Source organism: Globicephala melas, chromosome 4 (genome assembly GCF_963455315.2).
Source record: "Globicephala melas chromosome 4, mGloMel1.2, whole genome shotgun sequence".
Taxonomy (NCBI): Eukaryota; Metazoa; Chordata; class Mammalia; order Artiodactyla; family Delphinidae; genus Globicephala; species Globicephala melas.
In genome coordinates, this window is record NC_083317.1 from 116,949,035 (window position 1) to 116,971,474 (window position 22,440).

Consider the following 22,440-nt stretch of genomic DNA (forward strand, 5'->3'; position numbering starts at 1 on the left):
TGACTGAATGACCTTGGACAAGTTAACTTAAATTCTCTGTGCTACAGTTTTCTTATCTATAAAATAGGGACAATGAGAGTACACAATAATAGCTCAATAAATGTCAGCTATTATCATAGGCAAAAATGTCGAGACCATGTTCATTGAAATTATAAGGATCAAGTTTGGAAATTAGGATAAAATTAGTTTTAATTAATTATTGGTTTTCTATTTAAAAGAGGTATTGCTTTACAGGGTGAATGTTTTGATCTTCTATATTTTTAAATTTGTTTTTCTAAACCAAACAATTACATTCATAGCATAAAAGCTGACTGCCATCTTATTTATTTTTTACAATTTCATGATATATTATGGTTTTAATCATTTTTAAGGTATGATCATTGTATTGTGGATATGTTAGAAGAAAAAAGAGTTCTTTTAGAGATACATACTCAATTATTTATGAATGAAATGATATGATGTCAGGGATTTGCTTTAGAATAATTCACTGATGATGACTAATTCACTATTAAGAGTGGGTGAGGGTATAGATGAAACAAGATTGGCCTTGAGTTGATCATTGTTAAAGCTGGGTTGTTGGGCACATGGAAGTTAATTATATTATTCTCTCAGCTTTTGCGTATGTTTGGAAATTTACAAAATTAAACAATCCCATGGTTACTTCACAGGCAAAAATCTGATATCATACAAGAAGCTTCAAGTGATAGGAGAAAGTAGCCATCTTGCTCTTACTTCCATACCATAACCCCAGGGCGAAAGTGGTTCTTTAAATTGCAAACAACAGTCATTATGCTGCTGACATATCTATTACTGCTCCTTGAAGGCTCAGTCAAGTATAAAAAATGATAACATTTTCTGTGAAACTTCCACACCCTGTAGCCATTTGCCTTTTATTCTTCTGTGCTCAAATAGAACACCACTGTGTTCCCACGGGGATACATACTAGACGTTGAATAAGTGTTTGCTGAATGAATTAATAGACCATCTATTTTCTCATTCAAGCTCAAACACATTCAATTTGTAATTTCATTGCATGTCATTTCCTAGGGGCCATCTACCCTGACAACACCACAGATTTTCAAAAAGCAGACGACAAAGTGCGGCCAGGTGAACAGTGTATGTACATATTGCATGCCAACCCAGAACAAGGTCCTGGTGAGGAAGACAGCAATTGCGTGACCAGGATTTACCATTCCCACATTGATGCTCCAAGAGATATCGCCGCAGGACTCATTGGGCCTTTAATACACTGTAAAAAAGGTACATTGTCTCATTATTATTCACAATAAATGACCAAAGACAGTAGAGAGGGAGGTTTGTTTTTTAAATATACTTTAAGTCTTATGTGTTATGATTGAGTAGGTAAGGTAGAGAGGCAGTGAGTCTAGAAAAAAAGGAACGGAAGAGCAGGGAAGGGTAAGGAGAAAAATGGATACGTGGAACAACATTCAGGTTACTGAACGTAAATTCCCTAAATGTTTCCAAGTCTATAAAACCGAAGTGACTGGTTTAGATTTCTGGTTTATTAGGAAAATAAATACAAAAAAATTTTTAAACTATAAATCACATGCTAAAATTCATGCTAAAAATTAAGTTCTACTGAAATAGTAATTTTCACTTCAGATTCTCTGGATAAAGAAGAAGAAAAAAATATTGACAAAGAATTTGTGGTGATGTTTTCTGTTGTGGATGAAAATCTCAGCTGGTACCTAGAAGACAACATTAAGACCTACTGCTCTGAACCAGAGGAGGTTGACAAAGACAATGAAGACTTCCAGGAGAGTAACAGAATGTATTGTAAGATTACATAAGATCTGTTAACTTTATCTTATTTTTCTCGGTCCATTAATTCTGCTACTCTTATTCCCTCACATGAATAAGTAGCATGTTTCTAATCTATGCCCTTGGTAACAAAGCATATTGGATGTGCAACCTGATATTCAGCTAAACAGGTCCAATCAAAACTCTGAGCAGGTAAAGCTGGATACATCAAATTGTTTCCAAACCATTATCAATTATGGTTAAATGTATATGCATGTTATATTTGTATACTTTTTATTCTCCCAACTCATTTTAAAAATTATTTGAGGCAGCCTAAAATTGTTAAATTATATTGTAAAGTATTGCACTATAATTAAGAAAATAGTTCAAACCACTAGTTCTAAAAGGTATTTCTTTTACATACATATTGTTCTTCACCACCCGTGCCCCCCCGAACCTTGCATCATTTTTTCCTACATTTTAGTTCACTTTATTTCTTCTAAAAATGTTTTCTTTACTGCCTGGGCTTCTCCTTGATTCTCAGACACAAAATAATGGGGTTAGTAAGATAGTCCATCACTTAGAATGTTTAGCTTCTTAAAAATAACCCTTACTCAGAAACTAAGGACACAAAAGTAACTGTACTATCAAAGAAGAAAAATTAATTAACAAAGTACGGATTTTTATTTCCAACTTTTGCTTATTTCTGGCTGAAAGATCCTCTTTCCATATTTTAATCCAGCCTCTGTTATGTGCTAACCAAAATAGGCTTTAGAGACTCAAACTTCTAGTCTGGCTAAGTCTGGTTTGGTATCCCTGTTGCATCTGGTTACCTCGCAATGCTTCCCAGAACTGATTTCTATCTTAACTCTAGGACCTCTCAGCTTGAGCAGTGGCCCTTAGTTTCTTTGAAGAATCAGGCTATCCTGCTTTTGACCTCTTAGGTCTTTGTGGCTCTAGTCACTTGTTCCTACTGTCCTTTCCCTGCATTTCTTCTTTCCTCTTTCACATTTCTTCCAATTTTGTCTTTTACTCTTTAAAAAAAAAAGCTTCCCCTGTGTTCTTATTACAAAAGCAATCCACATTCACTGTAGAAAATTGGAAAAGTTCTGATAAACAATAACAAAAAACACTGACATCATCCGTACCACCACCACCAACATGATACATGATTGATTCCTAAATAAACTTCAGTGTTTTTTCTATTTACTGTATGTGTGCCCATTTATATATACGTATGCATATATGTACACATTTGTATTTACAAATATACACATGAACATACCAAGGTGTAGAGTTTATAACAAAGAGAGCAAATAGATTTCATCTTCAGTGTTGTGTTCATGTGCTAATATTGTGTTGACAAAAATCTTGAGGCTGAATTCAGGTCCAAAATGAAAGAGTACTGTGATTGATTAACAATGTCTGATGGGGGTACAGGAGGGAAGAAGAGCAGCATGTGTGCCAGATATTTTCAATCCCAAACTGATTTTATTTAGAGGTAACTATCAATATCCCAGTCACCAATGTCTGTTAGTCACAGTCTCTGCTCTTGACTTACAGCTGTGAATGGATATGCTTTTGGAAGTCTCCCAGGACTCTCCATGTGTGCTGAGGACAGAGTAAAATGGTATCTTTTTGGTATGGGTAATGAAATTGATGTGCATGCAGCTTTCTTCCACGGGCAAACGTTGACTAATAAGAACTACCGTGTTGATACAATCAATCTCTTTCCTGCTACCCTCTTTGATGCTTTTATGGTGGCCCAGAACCCTGGAGAATGGATGCTTAGCTGTCAGAATCTAAACCATCTGAAAGGTAAGGCATCTTTACCTGAAATTAGCTGTCAGTTGAGAAAAGAGTCATGTCTCAGTTACACTATTAATGGGGTGATGATTGGAAATCAGAATCTAAAAGCTAAATAACTTTGGAATGATATAAGCTTTGAACTGGTAACTTAATTTTATTCCTCTGACAGTATGCATCATAATGTAATTTTTTAAAAAGACTGGAGCATTTATAAAGTAATCAAAATTGAAAATATGTTAATTTTTGGAAAAGAAAAAATTGGCCCTGATGTATAGTCCTACCCTAAAAGTATAATACTGCATACAGCTTCCCAGATTTGTAAAATACACAATATTTTAAACACCAGAAGATTTGTATATTGTGCTGAAAAGTAGCTTGTTGTGTTTTTCTTGACTTGTTCTATTAAATATAACCAACTTTGTCCTTTGAGTCCAGCTATTCCTTAGCTTAACATGCTAAATCTCTCCTCCATCTCCTTAATATAAGGTAATAAAATACCCCCAGTTCTTGAAAAATATTAGTTTGCAATATTGGTCTTCTGAAGAAATTAGGTTTAATCTGGGTCTCTGAGCATGTTACTTTGACTTTCAAACACGATCTTATTCATCAAATGTGATCATGGCGGCAGAAGGCTCAGCACAGCAGGTGTATAGCCATTTTATCTAAGAGCACAATACTAATAACGTGCTCATTCTATTCCTCCCCCTCCACCCCACCATATCCCCTAAAACAGGGCAGAGCATCTCTTCATCACTTATCTATGTTTTCTCATTACAGCATTATTTATTTCAATGCTGACTCACTGATAACATAAAACAGCGAGGATATTCCCTGGCGGTCTGGTGGTTAGGACTCTGCATTTTCATGGCCAAGGGTCTGGTGGTTCAATTCCTGCTCCAGGAACTAAGATTCCACAAGCCACGTGGCGTGCCCCCCCCCCCCAAAAAAGTGAAATTAAATGGTGAAAGTTCATTTCTCCCCACATCACTTATCTATTAATGTGTCTTTTTTTTTTTCTTTCTCATCGAAAGACTTCCCAAGCGAAACCCCACAGAAACTGGTTCCACATTTTTGAAAACACTAGTAGTATCACTTCTCTGTGCCACCTAGAGAATTGTTTTTCACTGCTTGACTTTTCCATGAGTGATTTATATACAACTGATTACTCTAGTTTATAGTATTGTTTCTAGCTATCTATTTCTTCAGTTTCCATCTGTCATTTCACCAGCAGCATTTACAAGGCAATAAGAGAGACAAACATTGGCTTCATTAACCAGTGTCTCCTCCTGTGTGGTTTTTAGCTGGTTTGCAGGCCTTTTTCTGGGTACAAGACTGTAAGAAGCCTTCATCTGAGAACGATATCTATGGCAAACATGTTAGACACTACTACATCGCTGCTGAGGAAATCATCTGGAACTATGCACCCTCCGGCATAGACACCTTCACCAAAGAAAACTTAACAGCACCTGGAAGGTAATTCAGAAAAAAAGATATTATTTCAAAATATGCTTTCCCCCCCAAAAAATCATAAAAGGCTGATTCAGTGATTAAAATTTTAATTGGTACCTGAAATTGAGTAACTAGACTGCTAAATATTTATTAAGGTTTGGTAGTGAGTCCAAGTTTGAGAAATAGGACTTCTGAGTCCATGAAAAAGAATAGATTTAAAAGTTTTCAAATGCTCAACAAAACTCTCAGGAAACATTGAATACAATTAGATCACTTCATTTGCTTTCCATTTCTGAAAACATAACATTGTAAAATCCAGCAGCATTAAGTACATTCACAAGGTTGTATAATCACCAGCACTGTCCATTCCCAGAACTTTTTCATCGTTCCAAGCAGAAATGCTGTGTCCGCTAAACAAAAACTCCCCATCCCCTGGTAACTTCTATTCTACTTTCTGTCTCTATGAATTTGCCTATTCTAGGCACCTTATGCAAGTAGAATCATGTAATATTTGTCCTTTTTCATTTGGCTTATTTTATTTAGCATAATGTTTTCAAGGTTCATCCATGTTGTAGCATGTATCAGAATTTCATTCCTCTTTAAGGCTGAATAATATTCCACTGTATTCATATACCATGTTTTATTTATCCATCTATCTGTTGATGGACATCTGGGTTGCTTCTACCTTTCAGCTGTTGTGGATAATGCCACTATGAACACTGGAGTACAAGTATATGTTTAGGTCTCTGCTTTCAGTTCTTTTGGGTATACATCTAGGAGTAGAATTGCTTGATCATATGATAATTCTATTTTTAATTTTTTGAGGAACCACCATATGGTTTTCCACAGCAGCTTCACCATTTTACATTCCCACCAGCAATGTACAAGGGTTCTAATTTCTCTTCTAATTGCCAACTTTTATTTTCCATTTTTTAAAAAAATAGCCATCTTAACAGGTGCAAAGAGGTATCTAATTGTGGTTCTGATTTGCATTTTCCTGATACTTAGTGATTCTGAGCATCTTTTCATGTTCTTGTTGGCAATTTTGGAGAAATGTCTGTTCAAGTTCTTTGCCCATTTCTTAATTGGGTTATTTCGGTTTTTTTGTTGTTGTTAAGTTATGAGTTCTTTTTATATGCTGGATATTAATCCCTTATCAGATAGATCTGCTTTGCAAGTATTTCCCCTTATTCTGTAGGTTTTCTTTTCATTCTCTTGACAGTGTCCTTTGATGCATACAAGCTACCTTTGGTACATGTCTGATGACTTCCATGGCCCCCCAGCTGTTTTTCCTGCCTCAGTCTTCCTTTCCTACTGTACATTCCTCATAAAACAGCCAAAGCAGTCTTTCAAAAATGTCAGTGAGATTATGCCACACCCCTGCTCCAAGTCTCTGCCCAAACATCACCTCTTTAGAGAAGCCTTGTTTGCCACGCATCTACTTGGAAAGGTTAAGTGATTCACTCAACGGCAAACAACAGGTCAATTGCTGGGCCTGACTCTACCCAAGGCTGTGACTACTGAAGCAGAGATTTAAGTCCCCGCCACACTGACATTCAGTTGCAATGACTCCCAAAACGGTATCTCCAGCCCGGAAGGCTCTTATAAATTGCAGATTTGCATTATGAACTGCTTAGTGGACACTCCACTTGGATGAGGCTCCTCCAAACCAATATGTCCAAGTCTGAATCCATTGTCTTCCCCACAAATCTAAGTTTCCCTCTCTGCATGAATGGTGTCGCCATCCACCCATCGCTCAAGCTCAAAGCCTGAGCACCACCCTTGATTCCCTCCCTCCTTCACTAATCCCTCCTTCTCTCCTCATCAAATGCTGCCTCATTATATCCTAAATATCTCGGAAAGTTGTTTGCTTCTCTCCAACCTCTTTGCTAATACCTCTGAAGTCATCACTACCTCTCACTGAGATTTTAAAAGCAGGTTGCTGACCCGTCTCCCTACCCTGCCTGCTATGCTCCTGCCCTAGTTTATAAGAGATGCCATGCTTGCTGTCTTCTCTGAGCCTTCCCACAGGCTGTTTCCTCTTTGCAAATACCCGCCCCATTCTCTCCACACACATATTCCATCATTTTAACTCTACTTCACCTCTAGATAATTTTAAAGAAACTCTTCCTCTGGAAAGCCTTTGGGGCCTCTCCCATCACTTTCCCCAACCCTAGGAAAAATGTTTCATAACACTCTGTGCTTATTACATGTTATCATATATATATATATATATATTTTTTTTTTTTTTTTTTTGCGGTACGTGGGCCCCTCACTGTTGTGGCCTCTTCCGTTGCGGAGCACAGGCTCCGGACGCGCAGGCTCAGCGGCCATGGCTCACGGGTCCAGCCGCTCCGTGGCATGTGGGATCTTCCCGGACCGGGGCACGAACCCGTGTCCCCTGCATCGGCAGGCGGACTCTCAACCACTGCGCCACCAGGGAAGCCCTACATGTTATTATATTGATTGATTTGTAGTCTGTCTTCTGGGACAGATGTAAAGTCCATGTGGACAGGGACGGGTCCAGCTTGCTTATGGGCATGTCATCAGCATATAACAGGGTTCCTGGTAAAGAGCAGATGTTCCATACATTTGTCAAATGGGAGAAGAGATGAATGGGGTGGCTTTGGCAAGTCAAATGCCTTTCTGAGATTTCATTTTTTCATTTATAAAATGGGGAGAATGGGGAGCCGATGGCAGAGGAGTAGTACGTGGAGCTCACCTCCTCCCAGAAATACATCAAAAATACATCTACATGTGGAACGATTCTCATAGAACATCTACTGAACGCCGGCAGAAGACCTCAGCCTTCTTTTAAGGGCAAGAAAATCTCCACGTACCTGGGTAGGACAAAAGAAAAAAGAAAAAAAAGAGAGAGAGAGAAAGGACTTGGGACAGGACCTGTGCCCCTGGGAGGGAGCTGTGGAAGAAGAAAGGTTCCTACAACCTGGCAAGTCCCCTGACTGGCGGGGAGATTAGCCAGGACAGAGGGGGAGCTTCGAAGCCTCGGAGGAGAGCGCAGCAACCCGTTTGCGGAAGGTAAAATGGAGAGAAACCTGCAGGGATGGTTGGTACCTCCACCCTGAGCTCCCCAGCCTGGGACACTCGTCCACCGGTGTGGGTGGGGACTGGTGGCTTTAGCTCAGGCTTTGGAGGTTAGACCTGGGGAGAGGACTGGGGTTGGCTGCGCGAAGACAGCCTGAAGGCAGGGTGCCATTGTTGGGGGTTGCGCGAGGGGAGGGGCAGGACTGCCAAAGGAGCATCTTTCTCCCCGCCCCCCCCCCCCAAAGCATGCGCTCTCAGGCAACAGGACGCTGCCTACGCGAGCTCCAGGGGTGGGGGCGGGCTGGGCCTCCGCCGCTGAGAGAATCGGGAGCCAATCGCTGCCTCCGTCATCACAGGGCCCGGGAGGGCACGCTGGTCACCACGTCTGCACGCCCTCTATGCAGGCGATAAGGGCCAGCGCGTGCTGAGGAAAGAGGTAGAAGGCATCCCAACTAAAAGTGGCCCTCACGCCAGAAAATAGTAAAACCACACCAGCTACGCAGGGATGCTCCGCATATAAATAACCTTCCAAGACTACGGTAGGTAACTGTTTCTCCTAAACTCACAGAGTAAGAGCAATATAAGCAAATGAAGAAGCAGAGGAACCACTCCCAGTTAAAAGACCAAGAGAATTCCCCTGAAGGAACAAACAATGAAACAGACCTCTTCAGTCTAATAGACACCGAGTTCAAAAAGGAGGTAATGAAAATCCTGAAGCAATTAAGGAAGACTGTTGACAGAAATGCAGATTACTGTAAACTGGGGAGGATAATACCAACTTGTTACATTGTCATGTGAGTTTCAGAGGATAAATGAAACCTTCTGAAGGCTAATATGCAACAAACAATAGTTACTGTATTTTTAGACATTTCATACTTTATTAAAAAGATTCTATTGCAGGACAATTTATTAACTCTCAGGGGTTGACATGGACCCTCTTGAAATTTTTTTCACTTTGCTTGAAAAAATAAAATCTCTATGCCATGAGTCTCCACCCCTTAAGTGAACATCCTTCTGTAAGGTGCCTAGTACTATCTGCTCCTCTGAGGAGTATTTGGTAAATAATGGGTAATTTCTAAGCACGGGTCAGAATTTTTCTCTTCAGTTAGTATCCTATGTGACAACCTGGCTCTGTTCTGCTTTCAACTCCAGAATTAAACCTTTTTTCTTTTGACAGTGATTCAGAGGTATTTTTTGAACATGGTTCTACAAGAATCGGAGGCTCATATAAAAAGCTGGTTTATCGTGAGTACACAGATGCCTCCTTTACAGACCGAAAGGAGAGAGGCCCTGAAGAAGAACATCTTGGCATCCTGGGTGAGTCTGTGCAGAATACACATGACTAATGTACTCTTCCCCTGAGCTACAATCAACCTCAGGAAGAACAGAAGCTTCAGAACCTGTGGCATGATTTCTACATATAAACTATGGACATGGAAGAGGAATCATCAATAAAATGCAGCAGCTTTTCCAAATGTAAATTACCCATAGTAAGTCTTCATCATTAAAAGCCAGGCTGACTTCAAATGATTACTTTTTATTTTCTTCAAAGAGGTAAGGGGTTTGTGTGACTTTGTTTACATAGCCGGTAAAGCTATTAGTTTCCGCTTTTAGCCAAATGTACATTCCCTTAGAAATAAAATTCAGCTACTAATGAGACAGGTTGGGTTTGTTTTTAGAGCCTCCTGCAGGCTGCCCCCAGGCAGAGCCCAGAGACCTGTTTTGCTCAGGCACTTGGGCAGAATAGCAAGTGAGTGGATTCAGACTGTCCTCACTCTTCACCTATTAGCTGTGTTACCTTTGAAAGTACTCAACTTTCTGTGCCTGTTCCCTTTCTGGAAAATGGGAACAATAATAACAATAGTCCCTACTTCATAAAGCTGTTGTAAGGATTAAATGAGTTAATTCACATAAAGACTCAGAAGAGCACATAAGAAGCTCTCAATAAGTATCATTTTATATATTACATAAAATATTTTTGTACTATATTTCTGTTTTTGTTCTATATTTAGTAATAATATTGATTTTGGTGATGGGAAATCCACAACAGTGGTGTTACTTTTCACAGCCAAGACAATTTAACTTACCCCCTTTGGGTGGTCAAGGTTTATGGCATTCTCCTGACTCTTTGGACAAATAACACACATCTGGTCCACAGAAAAACAGGGTGAGGAGAGTGTAGATACTCTGAACAGTAATTTATAGACGTATGAAGCTTGCGAACTAACTTGGATAAAAATGGTAACAAATTTCATTACCTGAAGTTAACTTAGAAAGCCCCTCTCATCTTTTTCTGGCCTCCTCATGTCAAATTGATAATGGACTTTTTAAAAACCAAGCTTTCCATTTGCAACAATAAGCATGTTGCTTCCAGTGGTTCTTGCCAGAGGACAAGGCAAAGAAAACAACTGTCTTATGCATTCTGTATGCTATATATCAGGGAGGATAATAATTCTCTCTTTGTCCCTAGGTCCTGTCATTTCGGCAGAGGTGGGAGACACCATCAGAGTCACCTTCCATAACAAAGGAACATATCCCCTCAGTATTGAACCGATTGGGGTGAGAGTCGATAAAAGCAACGAGGGCACGTACTACAATTCAAGCAGAAGTGAGTACAGCACTTTGTAACCAAACAATAATGTTTAATAACCTACTGTGCTGGTCACCCCCAGGGAAATTGTCCTGCAAAAACCAAAGGCAGGAACTTCTGAGGAAACTTCTCATATACCGTTCTCAGAATCATGCCAGGAAGCGAGTAAATCTCTTCCTACCATTTCCAGTATGTTTGTGGAATTCTGTCCTACCTTAATTGGATGATTATTGACAATGCTGCTAGTAACTGATTTGGATTGCATCAGTTATACATTTCCGGAGTTCTATTTGGGTGATTGTTAAATTTGAAAAATATTCTTGCAATTATAAGATTCGATGTACATTTTAGAATATTTAAAAAATATAAAAAGGTGTAGCCAAAAATATTATCCATAGTTCTATAGACAACTGCTATTATATTTTTGTATGTCCTCCACTCTTTGATCTGTGTAAATAATAATTACATGTGTTTGAGATCATAGAATATAAATATACTTATCACTATAATTTTATACCCAGAGTTCGCTTTCTTAGCACTATAAACATTTTATAAATATAATTTCAGTGATGCAAAACATTCCATTACATGAAAGTATTTAGGTATTTTTGTATGTCAAGGCTGACAAATGAAGACCCTATTCTGGGTCTCAGACTTCTTGTATCCCACGTGGAGGAAGGGGCTAGGGAACTCTGTGGGATCTCTTTCGTCTGGGCACTAATCCCACTCAGAAGGGCTCCACTCTCATGACCAGATTACCTCCTAAACACCACTTCGAACACCATCATATTGCGCCTTAAGATTCCAATATGTGAATTTTGGGGAAACATAAACATTCAGACTATAGCAGGCACCAATCTCAGACAGAGGTTTAGCGGAGACTTCCTGGAGAAAATTATTCCCATTTGTGACCTGACACTGGTAGGATTCCACTCTAATTCATAAAAGGAGCACAGAAGTGGGTTATCCTAGACTAAACGCAGTCTACTCCATGGCTCAAATGATGACATTAGAAAGCGTAATTTACCTCTCCAGTGTGACCTTTTTTACAGGTGCGCCTCCTTCTTCAGCCTCCCATGTGGTACCCGAAGGAACATTCACCTATGAATGGACTGTCCCCAAAGAAGTAGGACCCACTTACAAAGATCCTGTCTGTCTAGCTAAGATGTATTATTCTGCTGTGGATCCCACCAAAGATATATTTACTGGGCTTATCGGGCCAATGAAAATATGTAGGAACGGAAGTTTACTTGCAAATGGGAGACTGGTAAGTCCAATGAGGGAAAATGAAAATGATTTTCCAATCCCTTTGAATTATCATTATTATAAGGAAAATTCTGGGGTTTGAGGCAGTGAGGGTTCTACGCCTAATGTTTATTATAATTTTTACTTAGGCTTATATCTATATTGTGCAGAGATTCTCTGGCTAACGTGATTGTTCCAAGATGAGTTGGAAACAAGATTTTCCTTGGAATCCAAAGTCTATTATGATACCATTAGACTTCAACACACACATTTAAAAAAATCACCTATTAATGATAATAAGTCACTCAACATTCACTAAGGAAATATTGCTTAAAATATTTTTTATGTGGCAGCCTGGATGGGAGGGGAGTTCAGGGGAGAATGAATACATGTATATGTATGGCTGAGTTCCTTTGCTGTGCACCTGAAACTATCACAACATCGTTAATTGGTTATACTCCAATATAAAATAAAGTTAAAAAAAATGAAATGGGAAAATGACCCTTTGATCTATAAATAGAAATCCCTAATCCCACCATTGTTTTTAGCTCTAAAATAAATATTTTAATATAAATCTTTAAAAGAGAAAGATTCTTTTTAAAATGCATTCAATACAGTTATCACATCTTAAAGCATCATCATAATTCCTTAATATCATCACATTTCCAATCAATGTTCACATTTTAACTGAACATTTGTCCTTTAATTGTTTCAGGTTTGTTGTGTGGATAGGCACTCAAATAATTACATACAGTACAATCAGTTGATATTTTTCTCAAGATATTTTCTTGCGTTTTTCTGTTGAAAGAGTCTTTTATCCTGTAGAAGTTCTCATGTCTAGATTTTACTGATTGCATTCCTGTGGTGTCATTTAACATGTTTCTTTCTCTTTTACTCTATTTCCTGTAAATCAGTGGCTAGATCTACAAGCTTGATCAGATTCAGGTTAGATTTTTTTTATTTTTTGCAGTACTACTTCATGTGTGGTACTGGGTACCTCGATCAAGGAGTATATAATGTATACTTGTCTCTCAGTCGGGGATGTTGTCAGCTACTGATAAACATTTCCTAGATTCATAAACTAATCAGGTGTTGAACAATAGTAATATTTGGATTCCATCATTCCTTCTGTGTTTTTTAGCTACTATATTTGTATAAACAGAAACGTCTCTTAATGGACTATTTGGTTGCCCTGAGGTACATGTTATACAAGAAAGGAATGACAAATGCTTGATTCTTTCCCTTTATTTACAACTTTTAGAATTACTAGTTCTCTCCTAGCATACGTCAAAGGTTTTTAATAGTTTATTTTATTTTATTTATTTTGCGGTACGCGGGCCTCTCACTGTTGTGGCCTCTCCCGTTGCGGAGCACACGCTCTGGACGCGCAGGCTCAGCGGCCATGGCTCACGGGCGCAGCCGCTCCGCGGCATGTGGGATCTTCCCAGACCAGGGCACGAACCCGTGTCCCCTGCATCGGCAGGCGGACTCTCAACCACTGCGCCACCAGGGAAGCCCTTAGTAGTTTATTTTTAAGTACTATTGTAAACTCATGGATTTAAGCATATTTAGTATGCTTCAATTCATTACTATTATACTTATTGATGCTCAAAATGTCCTATTTTTTGCCACTGGGGGACTTGCTCATGTTGACTTCATTTTTACATGAACTTAGTAGTCTTTGAAGCTTCTTTGACTTCTAGTATAAAAAGCAATTTCAGGTTCATATTGTACATTTTCTGAGCCAGACCTGAAATCAGTCATTTCTCCCAAAAAGTCCTGGTTCTTTTCAGTAAGAAATTATTTTTAAAACTACAGTCAGGGCATTAGGGGTCCTCAGTGCTATTGTATTAATCATTGTTCCTAAGCCTTTTCAGTGAGCAGAATTGAAAGAAACGTTTTTTAATAAAATTCATCATGGGTTCATACTGATACTTTCTATTCAAATTCAGGTCTATGGATTTTGTTTGTTTGTTTACTTAACCTCATTGATCTTATATCTGTACCTCCCTTCAACTGCACTGAAAAAGCTGAGTTCTCAATAATACCAACATAAATATGCACTCATTTCATCCCACAATATAGACACAACAGTCTCAGGATTAGAATTATAACACTACAGCCAACAATATAATTACTGAAAACAGTTTTGCAGCCCTTTTTGTCTTTAGAGTGGATCCCACTAAGGATGTTCAGTCAAATTACAGATTTAAAGTCACTTGGAATAGTTCCTCCCTGTGGAGTTTTGCCACCCACAAAATACACAGGTTTATTTATTTATTTTAATGTATTTATTTTTTATTTTTTTAGGGATTTCTTTTTAAACTGTAACATTATTTTATAATTACGGAAAACATTTGCCTGACTCCAACATCGTATCTACAAAAAGCAGATTCAAAGAAATCTAGCGTCTATCCTTTCTTCCCTTTCACCTATCCCCTCACTATAGATAACTTTTTAAAACTTTATTCTTTTATTTATTTTTCACTATTATTTTTATTAACTTTATTTTTTAGAGCACTTTAATGTTTACAGCAAAATGGAGGGTAAAGTTCAGAGATTTCCCGTATACCTCTTATTCCCCCACACACGCCCTCCCCCAATATTAACATCCCCAACAGAGTAGATCCATGTATCCATCATTACAGTATCATACAGAGTATTTTCACTAAAAGTCCTCTGTGTGCCATCTATTTATCCCATCCTTCCAACCCCCAACTCCTAGCAAGCCCGGTCTTTTCACTCTCTCCAGAGTTTTGCCTTTTCCAGATTGTCATATAGTTGGAATCATACAATGTATAGCCTTTTCAGATTGGCTTCTTTCACTTAATAATATGCATTTATGTTTCCTCCAAGTCTTTTCATGGCTCAGTACCTTATTTCTTTTCTTTTCTTTTCTTTTCTTTTTTTTTTTTTTTTGCGGTATGCGGGCCCCTCACTGTTGTGGCCTCTCCCATTGTGGAGCACAGGCTCCGGACGCGCAGGCTCAGCGGCCATGGCTCACAGGCCTAGCCGCTCCGCGGCATGTGGGATCTTCCCAGACCGGGGCACGAACCCGTGTCCCCTGCATCGGCAGGCGGACTCTCAACCACTGTGCCACCAGGGAAGCCCAGCTTATTTCTTTTTAACGATGAATAATACTCCATTGTCTGGACGTACTACAGTTTATCCATTCACCTACTGAAGAGCATCTTGATTACTGCCAAGTTTTGGCAATTATGAATAAAGCTGCTTTATAAATAAACATCCATGTGAAGGTTTTTGTGTAGACATAAGTTTTCATTTCCTTTGGGGAAATACCAAGGAACCCAATTGCTGGATTATATGGTAAGAGTATGTTTAGTTTAAAAAAAAAAAAAAAAAAACCTGCCAAACTCTCTTCCAAAGTGGCTTTACCATTTTGCATTCCCACCAGAAATGAATGTTAGAGTTCCCATTGCTCCACATTCTTGCCAGAATTTGGTGTTGTCATGTTCCAGATTTTGGCCATTCTAATAAGTGTGTAGTGGTATCTCATTGGTGTTTTAATGACATGTGACATAGAGCATCTTTTCAAATGCTTGTTTGCCATCTGTACATTTGTCTGTTAAGGTCTTCTGCCCATTTGTTAATTGGGTTGTTTTCTTAATGTTGAGTTTTAAGGGTTCTTTTTATGTTTTGATAAACAGTCTTTTATCAGGTGTATCCTTTGTGAATATTTTTCTCCCAGTCTGTGGCTTGTCTTCTCATTCTCTTGACAATATTTTCTTCAGAGCATAAAATTTAATAAAATCCAGTTTATCAATTCTTTCTTTCATAGATTGTGCCCTTAGTGTTTTGTCTAAAAAGCTATTGCCATATCCAAAGTCATCTAGACTTTCTCCTATGTTATCTTCCAGGAGTTTTACAGTTTTGCACTTTACAGTTAGGTTTATGAGCCGTTTTGAGTTAATTTTTGTGAAGAGTGTCTGTGTCTAGATTCATTTTTTTGCATGTGGATATCCATCTGTTATAGTACCATTTATTGAAAAGACTATGTTAGCTCCTTTGTCAGAGATCAGTTAACTAAATTTATGTGGCTGTTTCTTAGTTCTCTATTCTTTTGATCTATTGATCTATTCTTTTACCAATACCACACTGTCTTGATTACTGGAGTGTTATAGTAAGGTTTGAAGTTGGGGAGTGTCAGTCCTCCAACTTCATTTTTCTTCAATATTATGTTGGCTATTTGGGGCCTTTTGCCTCTCCAGGTAAACTTTAGAATCAGTCTGTAGACATCCACAAATAATTTGCTAGGATTTTGATTCAGATTGCATTGAATCTATAGATCAAGTTGGGAAGAACTGAAACTTGGCAGTATTGAGTCTTCCTATCCATGAACATTTATTTAGTTCTTTAATTTCATTCAGCAGAGTTTTAGTTTTCCTCATATAAGATCTTGTACATATTCTTTTAGATTTATAACTAAGTATTTCATTAGGAGGATGCTAATGTAAATGGTATTGTTTTTAATTTCAAATTCCACTTTTCATTGCTAGTATATATGAGATTGATTGACTTTTGTATATTAACCTTGCATCCTGTAACCTTACAATAATTGCTTATTAGTTACAGGAGTTACCTTGTCAGTCCTTTTGGATTTTCTACATAGATGATCATGTGATCTGTGAACAAAGACAGTTACTTTCTTTCTTCCCAATCTGCATACGTTTTATTTCCTTTTCTTGTCATATTGCACTAGCTAAAACTTCCAGTATGATATAGAAAAGGAGTGATGAGAGGGGACATCCTTGTTTTGTACCTGATTTTAGTGGGAAAGCTTCTAGTTTCTCACCATTAAGTATTATCTTAGCAGTAGCTTTTTGGTAGGTATTCTTTATCAAGTTGAGGAGTTCTCCCATTCTTATTTTACTAAGAGGTTTGTTTGTTTGTTTGTTTTGATCATGAATGGGTGTTGGATTTTCTCAAATGCTTTTTCTGTATCTATTGATATGACCACATGACTTTCCTTCTTTAGCCTATTGATGTGATGGATCACATTAACTGATTTTTGAATGTTAAGCCAAGCTTGAGTACCTGTGATAAATCCCACTTGGTCATGGTATAGTTCTTTTTATACATTTTCAGATTCTATTTGCTAATTTTTTAAGGTATTTTACATCTATATTTATTAGAGTTATTCATCTCTAGTTTTTTTGTAATGTCTTTGTCTGGTCTTGGTATTAGAGTAATGTTGGCCTGCTAGAATGAGATAAGAAGTATTCTCTCTGTTTTTGTCCTCTGATGGATTTAAAGAGAGTTAGTATAATTTCTTCCTTAAATGTTTGGTAGAATTCACCAATGAACACTTCTGGGCTGTTCTGGAAGGTTACTAGCTATTGGTTCAATTTCTTTAGTAGATACAGGCCTATTCAGAGTGTCTGTTTCTTCTTGTGTGTTTTAGCAAATTGTGTCTTTCAAGGAATTGATCCATTTCATGTAGGTTGTCAAATTTATGGGCATAGATTTGTTCATAGTATTCCTTTATTATTCTTTTAATGTCCATAGGATCTGTAGTGATATCCCATATTTCATTTCTGATATTAGTAATTCGTGTTCTCTTTCATTTTTTCTTAGTTAGCCTGACTAAAGACTGATTGATTTTATTGATCTTTTCAAATAATCAGCTTTTAGTTTCACTGATTTTTTTCTATTGATTTACTGTTTTCAGTGTCATTGATTTCTTCTCTAACTCTTATTCTTTTATTTAAAGAATAAAAGAATTCTTTTCTTTTATTTTATTTAAAAAACAAACGTGTGTGTGTATGTATTCATATTCTAACTTTCTTTTTTCACTTAACAATATAATCTGTAAGTCTTTATACTGTAATATATGGAAATATTCCTCATTCTTCTTTTTTTTTTAACATCTTTATTGGAGTATAATTGCTTTACAATGGTATGTTAGTTTCAGCTTCACAACAAAATGAATCAGTTATATATATACATATATTCCCATATCTCTTCCCACTTGCGTCTCCCTCCCTCCCACCCTCCCTATCCCACCCCTCCAGGCGGTCACAAAGCACCGAGCTGATCTCCCTGTGCTATGCGGCTGCTTCCCACTAGCTATCTACCTTACGTTTGGTAGTGTATATATGTCCATGCCTCTTTATCGCTTTGTCACCGTTTACCCTTCCCCCTCCCCATAGCCTCAAGTCCATACTCTACTAAGTCTGTGTCTTTATTCCTGTTTCACCCCTAGGTTTTTCATGACATTTTTTTTTTTAAATTCCATATATATGTGTTAGCATACGGTATTTGTCTCTCTCTTTCTGACTTACTTCACTCTGTATGACAGACTCTAGGTCTATCCACCTCATTACAAATAGCTCAATTTCGTCTCTTTTTATGGCTGAGTAATATTCCATTGTATATATGTGCCACATCTTCTTTATCCATTCATCCGATGATGGACACTTAGGTTGTTTCCATCTCTGGGCTATTGTAAATAGAGCTGCAATGAACATTTTGGTACATGACTCTTTTTGAATTATGGTTTTCTCAGGGTATATGCCCAGTAGTGGGATTGCTGGGTCATATGGTAGTTCTATTTGTAGCTTTTTAAGGAACCTCCATACTGTTCTCCACAGTGGCTGTATCAATTTTCATTCCCACCAACAGTGTAAGAGGGTTCCCTTTTCTCCACACCCTCTCCAGCATTTATTGTTTCTAGATTTTTTGATGATGGCCATTCTGACTGGTGTGAGATGATATCTCATTGTAGTTTTGATTTGCATTTCTCTCATGATTAGTGATGTTGAGCATTCTTTCATGTGTTTGTTGGCACTCTGTATATCTTCTTTGGAGAAATGTCTTTTTAGGTCTTCTGCCCATTTTTGAATTGGGTTGTTTGTTTTTTTGTTATTAAGCTGCATGAGCTGCTTATAAATTTTGGAGATTAATCCTTTGTCAGTTGCTTCATTTGCAAATATTTTCTCCCATTCTGAGGGTTGTCTTTTGGTCTTCTTTATGGTTTCCTTTGCCACGCAAAAGCTTTTAAGTTTCATTAGGTCCCATTTGTTTACTTTTGTTTTTATTTCCATTTCTCTAGGAGGTGGGTCAAAAAGGACCTTGCTGTGATTTATGTCATAGAGTGTTCTGCCTATGTTTTCCTCTAAGAGTTTGATAGTTTCTGGCCTTACATTTAGGTCTTTAATCCATTTTGAGCTTATTTTTGTGTATGGTGTTAGGGAGTGATCTAATTTCATACTTTTACATGTAGCTGTCCAGTTTTCCCAGCACCACTTATTGAATAGGCTGTCCTTTCTCCACTGTACATTTCTGCCTCCTTTGTCAAAGATAAGGTGACCATATGTGCGTGGGTTTATCTCTGGGCTTTCTATCCTGTTCCATTGATCTATCTTTCTGTTTTTGTGCCAGTACCATACCGTCTTGATAACTGTAGCTTTGTAGTATAGTCTGAAGTCTGGGAGCCTGATTCCTCCAGTTCCTTCTTTCGTTCTCAAGATTGCTTTGGCTATTCGGGGTCTTTTGTGTTTCCATACAAATTGCAAAATTTTTTGTTCTAGTTCTGTGAAAAATGCCAGTGGTAGTTTGATAGGGATTGCATTGAATCTATAGATTGCTTTGGGTAGTAGAGTCATTTTCACAATGTTGATTCTTCCAATCCAAGAACATGGTATATCTCTCCATCTATTTGTATCATCTTTAATTTCTTTCATCAGTGTCTTATAATTTTCTGCATACAGATCTTTTGTCTCCTTAGGTAGGTTTATTCCTAGATATTTTATTCTTTTTGTTGCAATGGTAAATGGGAGTGTTTTCTTGATTTCACTTTCAGATTTTTCATCATTAGTATATAGGAATGCCAGAGATTTCTGTGCATTAATTTTGTATCCTGCCACTTTACCAAATTCATTGATTAGCTCTAGTAGTTTTCTGGTAGCATCTTTAGGGTTCTCTATGTATAGGATCATGTCATCTGCAAACAGTGACAGCTTTACTTCTTCTTTTCCGATTTGGATTCCTTTTATTTCCTTTTCTTCTCTGATTGCTGTGGCTAAAACTTCCAAAACTATGTTGAATAAGAGTGGTGAGAGTGGGCAACCTTGTCTTGTTCCTGATCTTAGTGGAAATGCTTTCAGTTTTTCACCATTGAGGATGATGTTTGCTGTGGGCTTGTCATATATGGCCTTTATTATGTTGAGGAAAGTTCCCTCTATGCCTACTTTCTGCAGGGTTTTTATCATAAATGGGTGTTGAATTTTGTCAAAAGCTTTCTCTGCATCTATTGAGATGATCATATGGTTTTTCTCCTTCAGTTTGTTAATATGGTTTATCACATTGATAGATTTGCGTATATTGAAGAATCCTTGCATTCCTGGAATAAACCCCACTTGATCATGGTGTATGATCCTTTTAATGTGCTGTTGGATTCTGTTTGCTAGTATTTTGTTGAGGATTTTTACATCTATGTTCATCAGTGATATTGGCCTGTAGTTTTCTTTCTTTGTGACATCCTTGTCTGGTTTTGGTATCAAGGTGATGGTGGCCTCGTAGAAGGAGTTTGGGAGTGTTCCTCCCTCTGCTATATTTTGGAAGAGTTTGAGAAGGATAGGTGTTAGCTCTTCTCTAAATGTTTGATAGAATTCGCCTGTGAAGCCATCTGGTCCTGGGCTTTTCTTTGTTGGAAGATTTTTAATCACAGTTTCAATTTCAGTGCTTGTGATTGGTCTGTTCATATTTTCTATTTCTTCCTGATTCAGTCTTGGCAGGTTGTGCATTTCTAAGAATTTGTCCATTTCTTCCAGATTGTCCATTTTATTGGCATATAGTTGCTTGTAGTAATGTCTCATGATCTCTTTTATTTCTGCAGTGTCAGTTGTTACCTCTCCTTTTTCATTTCTAATTCTATTGATTTGAGTCTTCTCCCTTTTTTTCTTGATGAGTCTAGCTAGTGGTTTATCTATTTTGTTTATCTTCTCAAAGAACCAGCTTTTAGTTTTATTGATCTTTGCTATTGTTTCCTTCATTTCTTTTTCATTTATTTCTGATCTGATTTTTATGATTTCTTTCCTTCTGCTAGCTTTGGGGTTTTTTTGTTCTTCTTTCTCTAATTGCTTGAGGTGCAAGGTTAGGTTGTTTATTCGAGATGTTTCCTGCTTCTTAAGGTGGGCTTGTATTGCTATAAACTTCCCCCTTAGAACTGCTTTTGCTGCATCCCACAGGTTTTGGGTCGTTGTGTCTCCATTGTCATTTGTTTCTAGGTATTTTTTGATTTCCTCTTTGATTTCTTCAGTGATCACTTCATTATTAAGTAGTGTATTGTTTAGCCTCCATGTGTTTGTATTTTTTACAGATCTTTTCCTGTAATTGATATCTAGTCTCATGGCGTTGTGGTCAGAAAAGATACTTGATACAATTTCAATTTTCTTAAATTTACCAAGGCTTGATTTGTGACCCAAGATATGATCTATCCTGGAGAATGTTCCATGAGCACTTGAGAAAAATGTGTATTCTGTTGTTTTTGGATGGAATGTCCTATAAATATCAATAAACTCCATCTCGTTTAATGTATCATTTAAAGCTTGTGTTTCCTTATTTATTTTCATTTTGGATGATCTGTCCATTGGTGAAAGTGGGGTGTAAAGTCCCCTACTATGAATGTGTTACTGTTGATTTCCCCTTTTTTGGTTGTCAGTATTTGCCTTAAGTATTGAGGTGCACCTATGTTGGGTGCATAAATATTTACAATTGTTATATCTTCCGCTTGGATCGATCCCTTGATCATTATGTAGTGTCCTTCTTTGTCTCTTCTAATAGTCTTTGTTTTAAAGTCTATTTTGTCTGATATGAGAATTGCTACTCCAGCTTTCTTTTGGTTTCCATTTGCATGAAATACCTTTTTCCATCCCCTTACTTTCAGTCTGTATGTGTCTCTAGGTCTGAAGTGGGTCTCTTGTAGACAGCAAATATATGGGTCTTGTTTTTGTATCCATTCAGCCAATCTGTGTCTTTTGGTGGGAGCATTTAGTCCATTTACATTTAAGGTAATTATCGATATGTGTGTTCCTATTCCCATTTTCTTAATTGTTTTGGGTTTGTTATTGTAGGTCCTTTCCTTCTTTTGTGTTTCTTGCCTAGAGAAGTTCCTTTAGCAGTTCTTGTAGAGCTGGTTTGGTGGTGCTGAACTCTCTCAGCTTTTGCTTGTCTGTAAAGGTTTTAATTTCTCCATCAAATCTGAATGAGATCCTTGCTGGGTAGAGTAATCTTGGTTGCAGGTTTTTCTCCTTCAACACTTTCAATATGTCCTGCCACTCCCTTCTGGCTTGCAGAGTTTCTGCTGAAAGATCAGTTGTTAACCTTATGGGGATTCCCTTGTGTGTTATTTGTTGTTTTTCCCTTGCTGCTTTTAATATGTTTTCTTTGTATTTAATTTTTGACAGTTTGATTAATATGTGTCTTGGCGTATTTCTCCTTGGATTTATCCTGTATGGGACTCTCTGTGCTTCCTGGACTTGATTAACTATTTCCTTTCCTATATTAGGGAAGTTTTCAAC

General features: G+C 37.7%; 1 protein-coding gene across 3 annotated transcripts in view; it reads left to right on the top strand.

Moving 5' to 3' along the window:
- CP (ceruloplasmin) overlaps positions 1–22,440 on the top strand; it is a 74,832-nt gene that overhangs the window by 9,429 nt on the left and 42,963 nt on the right. For all 3 annotated transcript variants that reach the window (XM_030873262.3, XM_030873264.2, XM_060298501.1), the window contains exons 3-9: positions 1,048–1,260; positions 1,624–1,797; positions 3,325–3,579; positions 4,872–5,043; positions 9,242–9,381; positions 10,535–10,672; positions 11,707–11,921. In XM_030873262.3, coding sequence (XP_030729122.2) covers positions 1,048–1,260; positions 1,624–1,797; positions 3,325–3,579; positions 4,872–5,043; positions 9,242–9,381; positions 10,535–10,672; positions 11,707–11,921 — 1,307 coding nt within the window. The remainder of the gene's footprint in view (positions 1–1,047; positions 1,261–1,623; positions 1,798–3,324; positions 3,580–4,871; positions 5,044–9,241; positions 9,382–10,534; positions 10,673–11,706; positions 11,922–22,440) is intronic.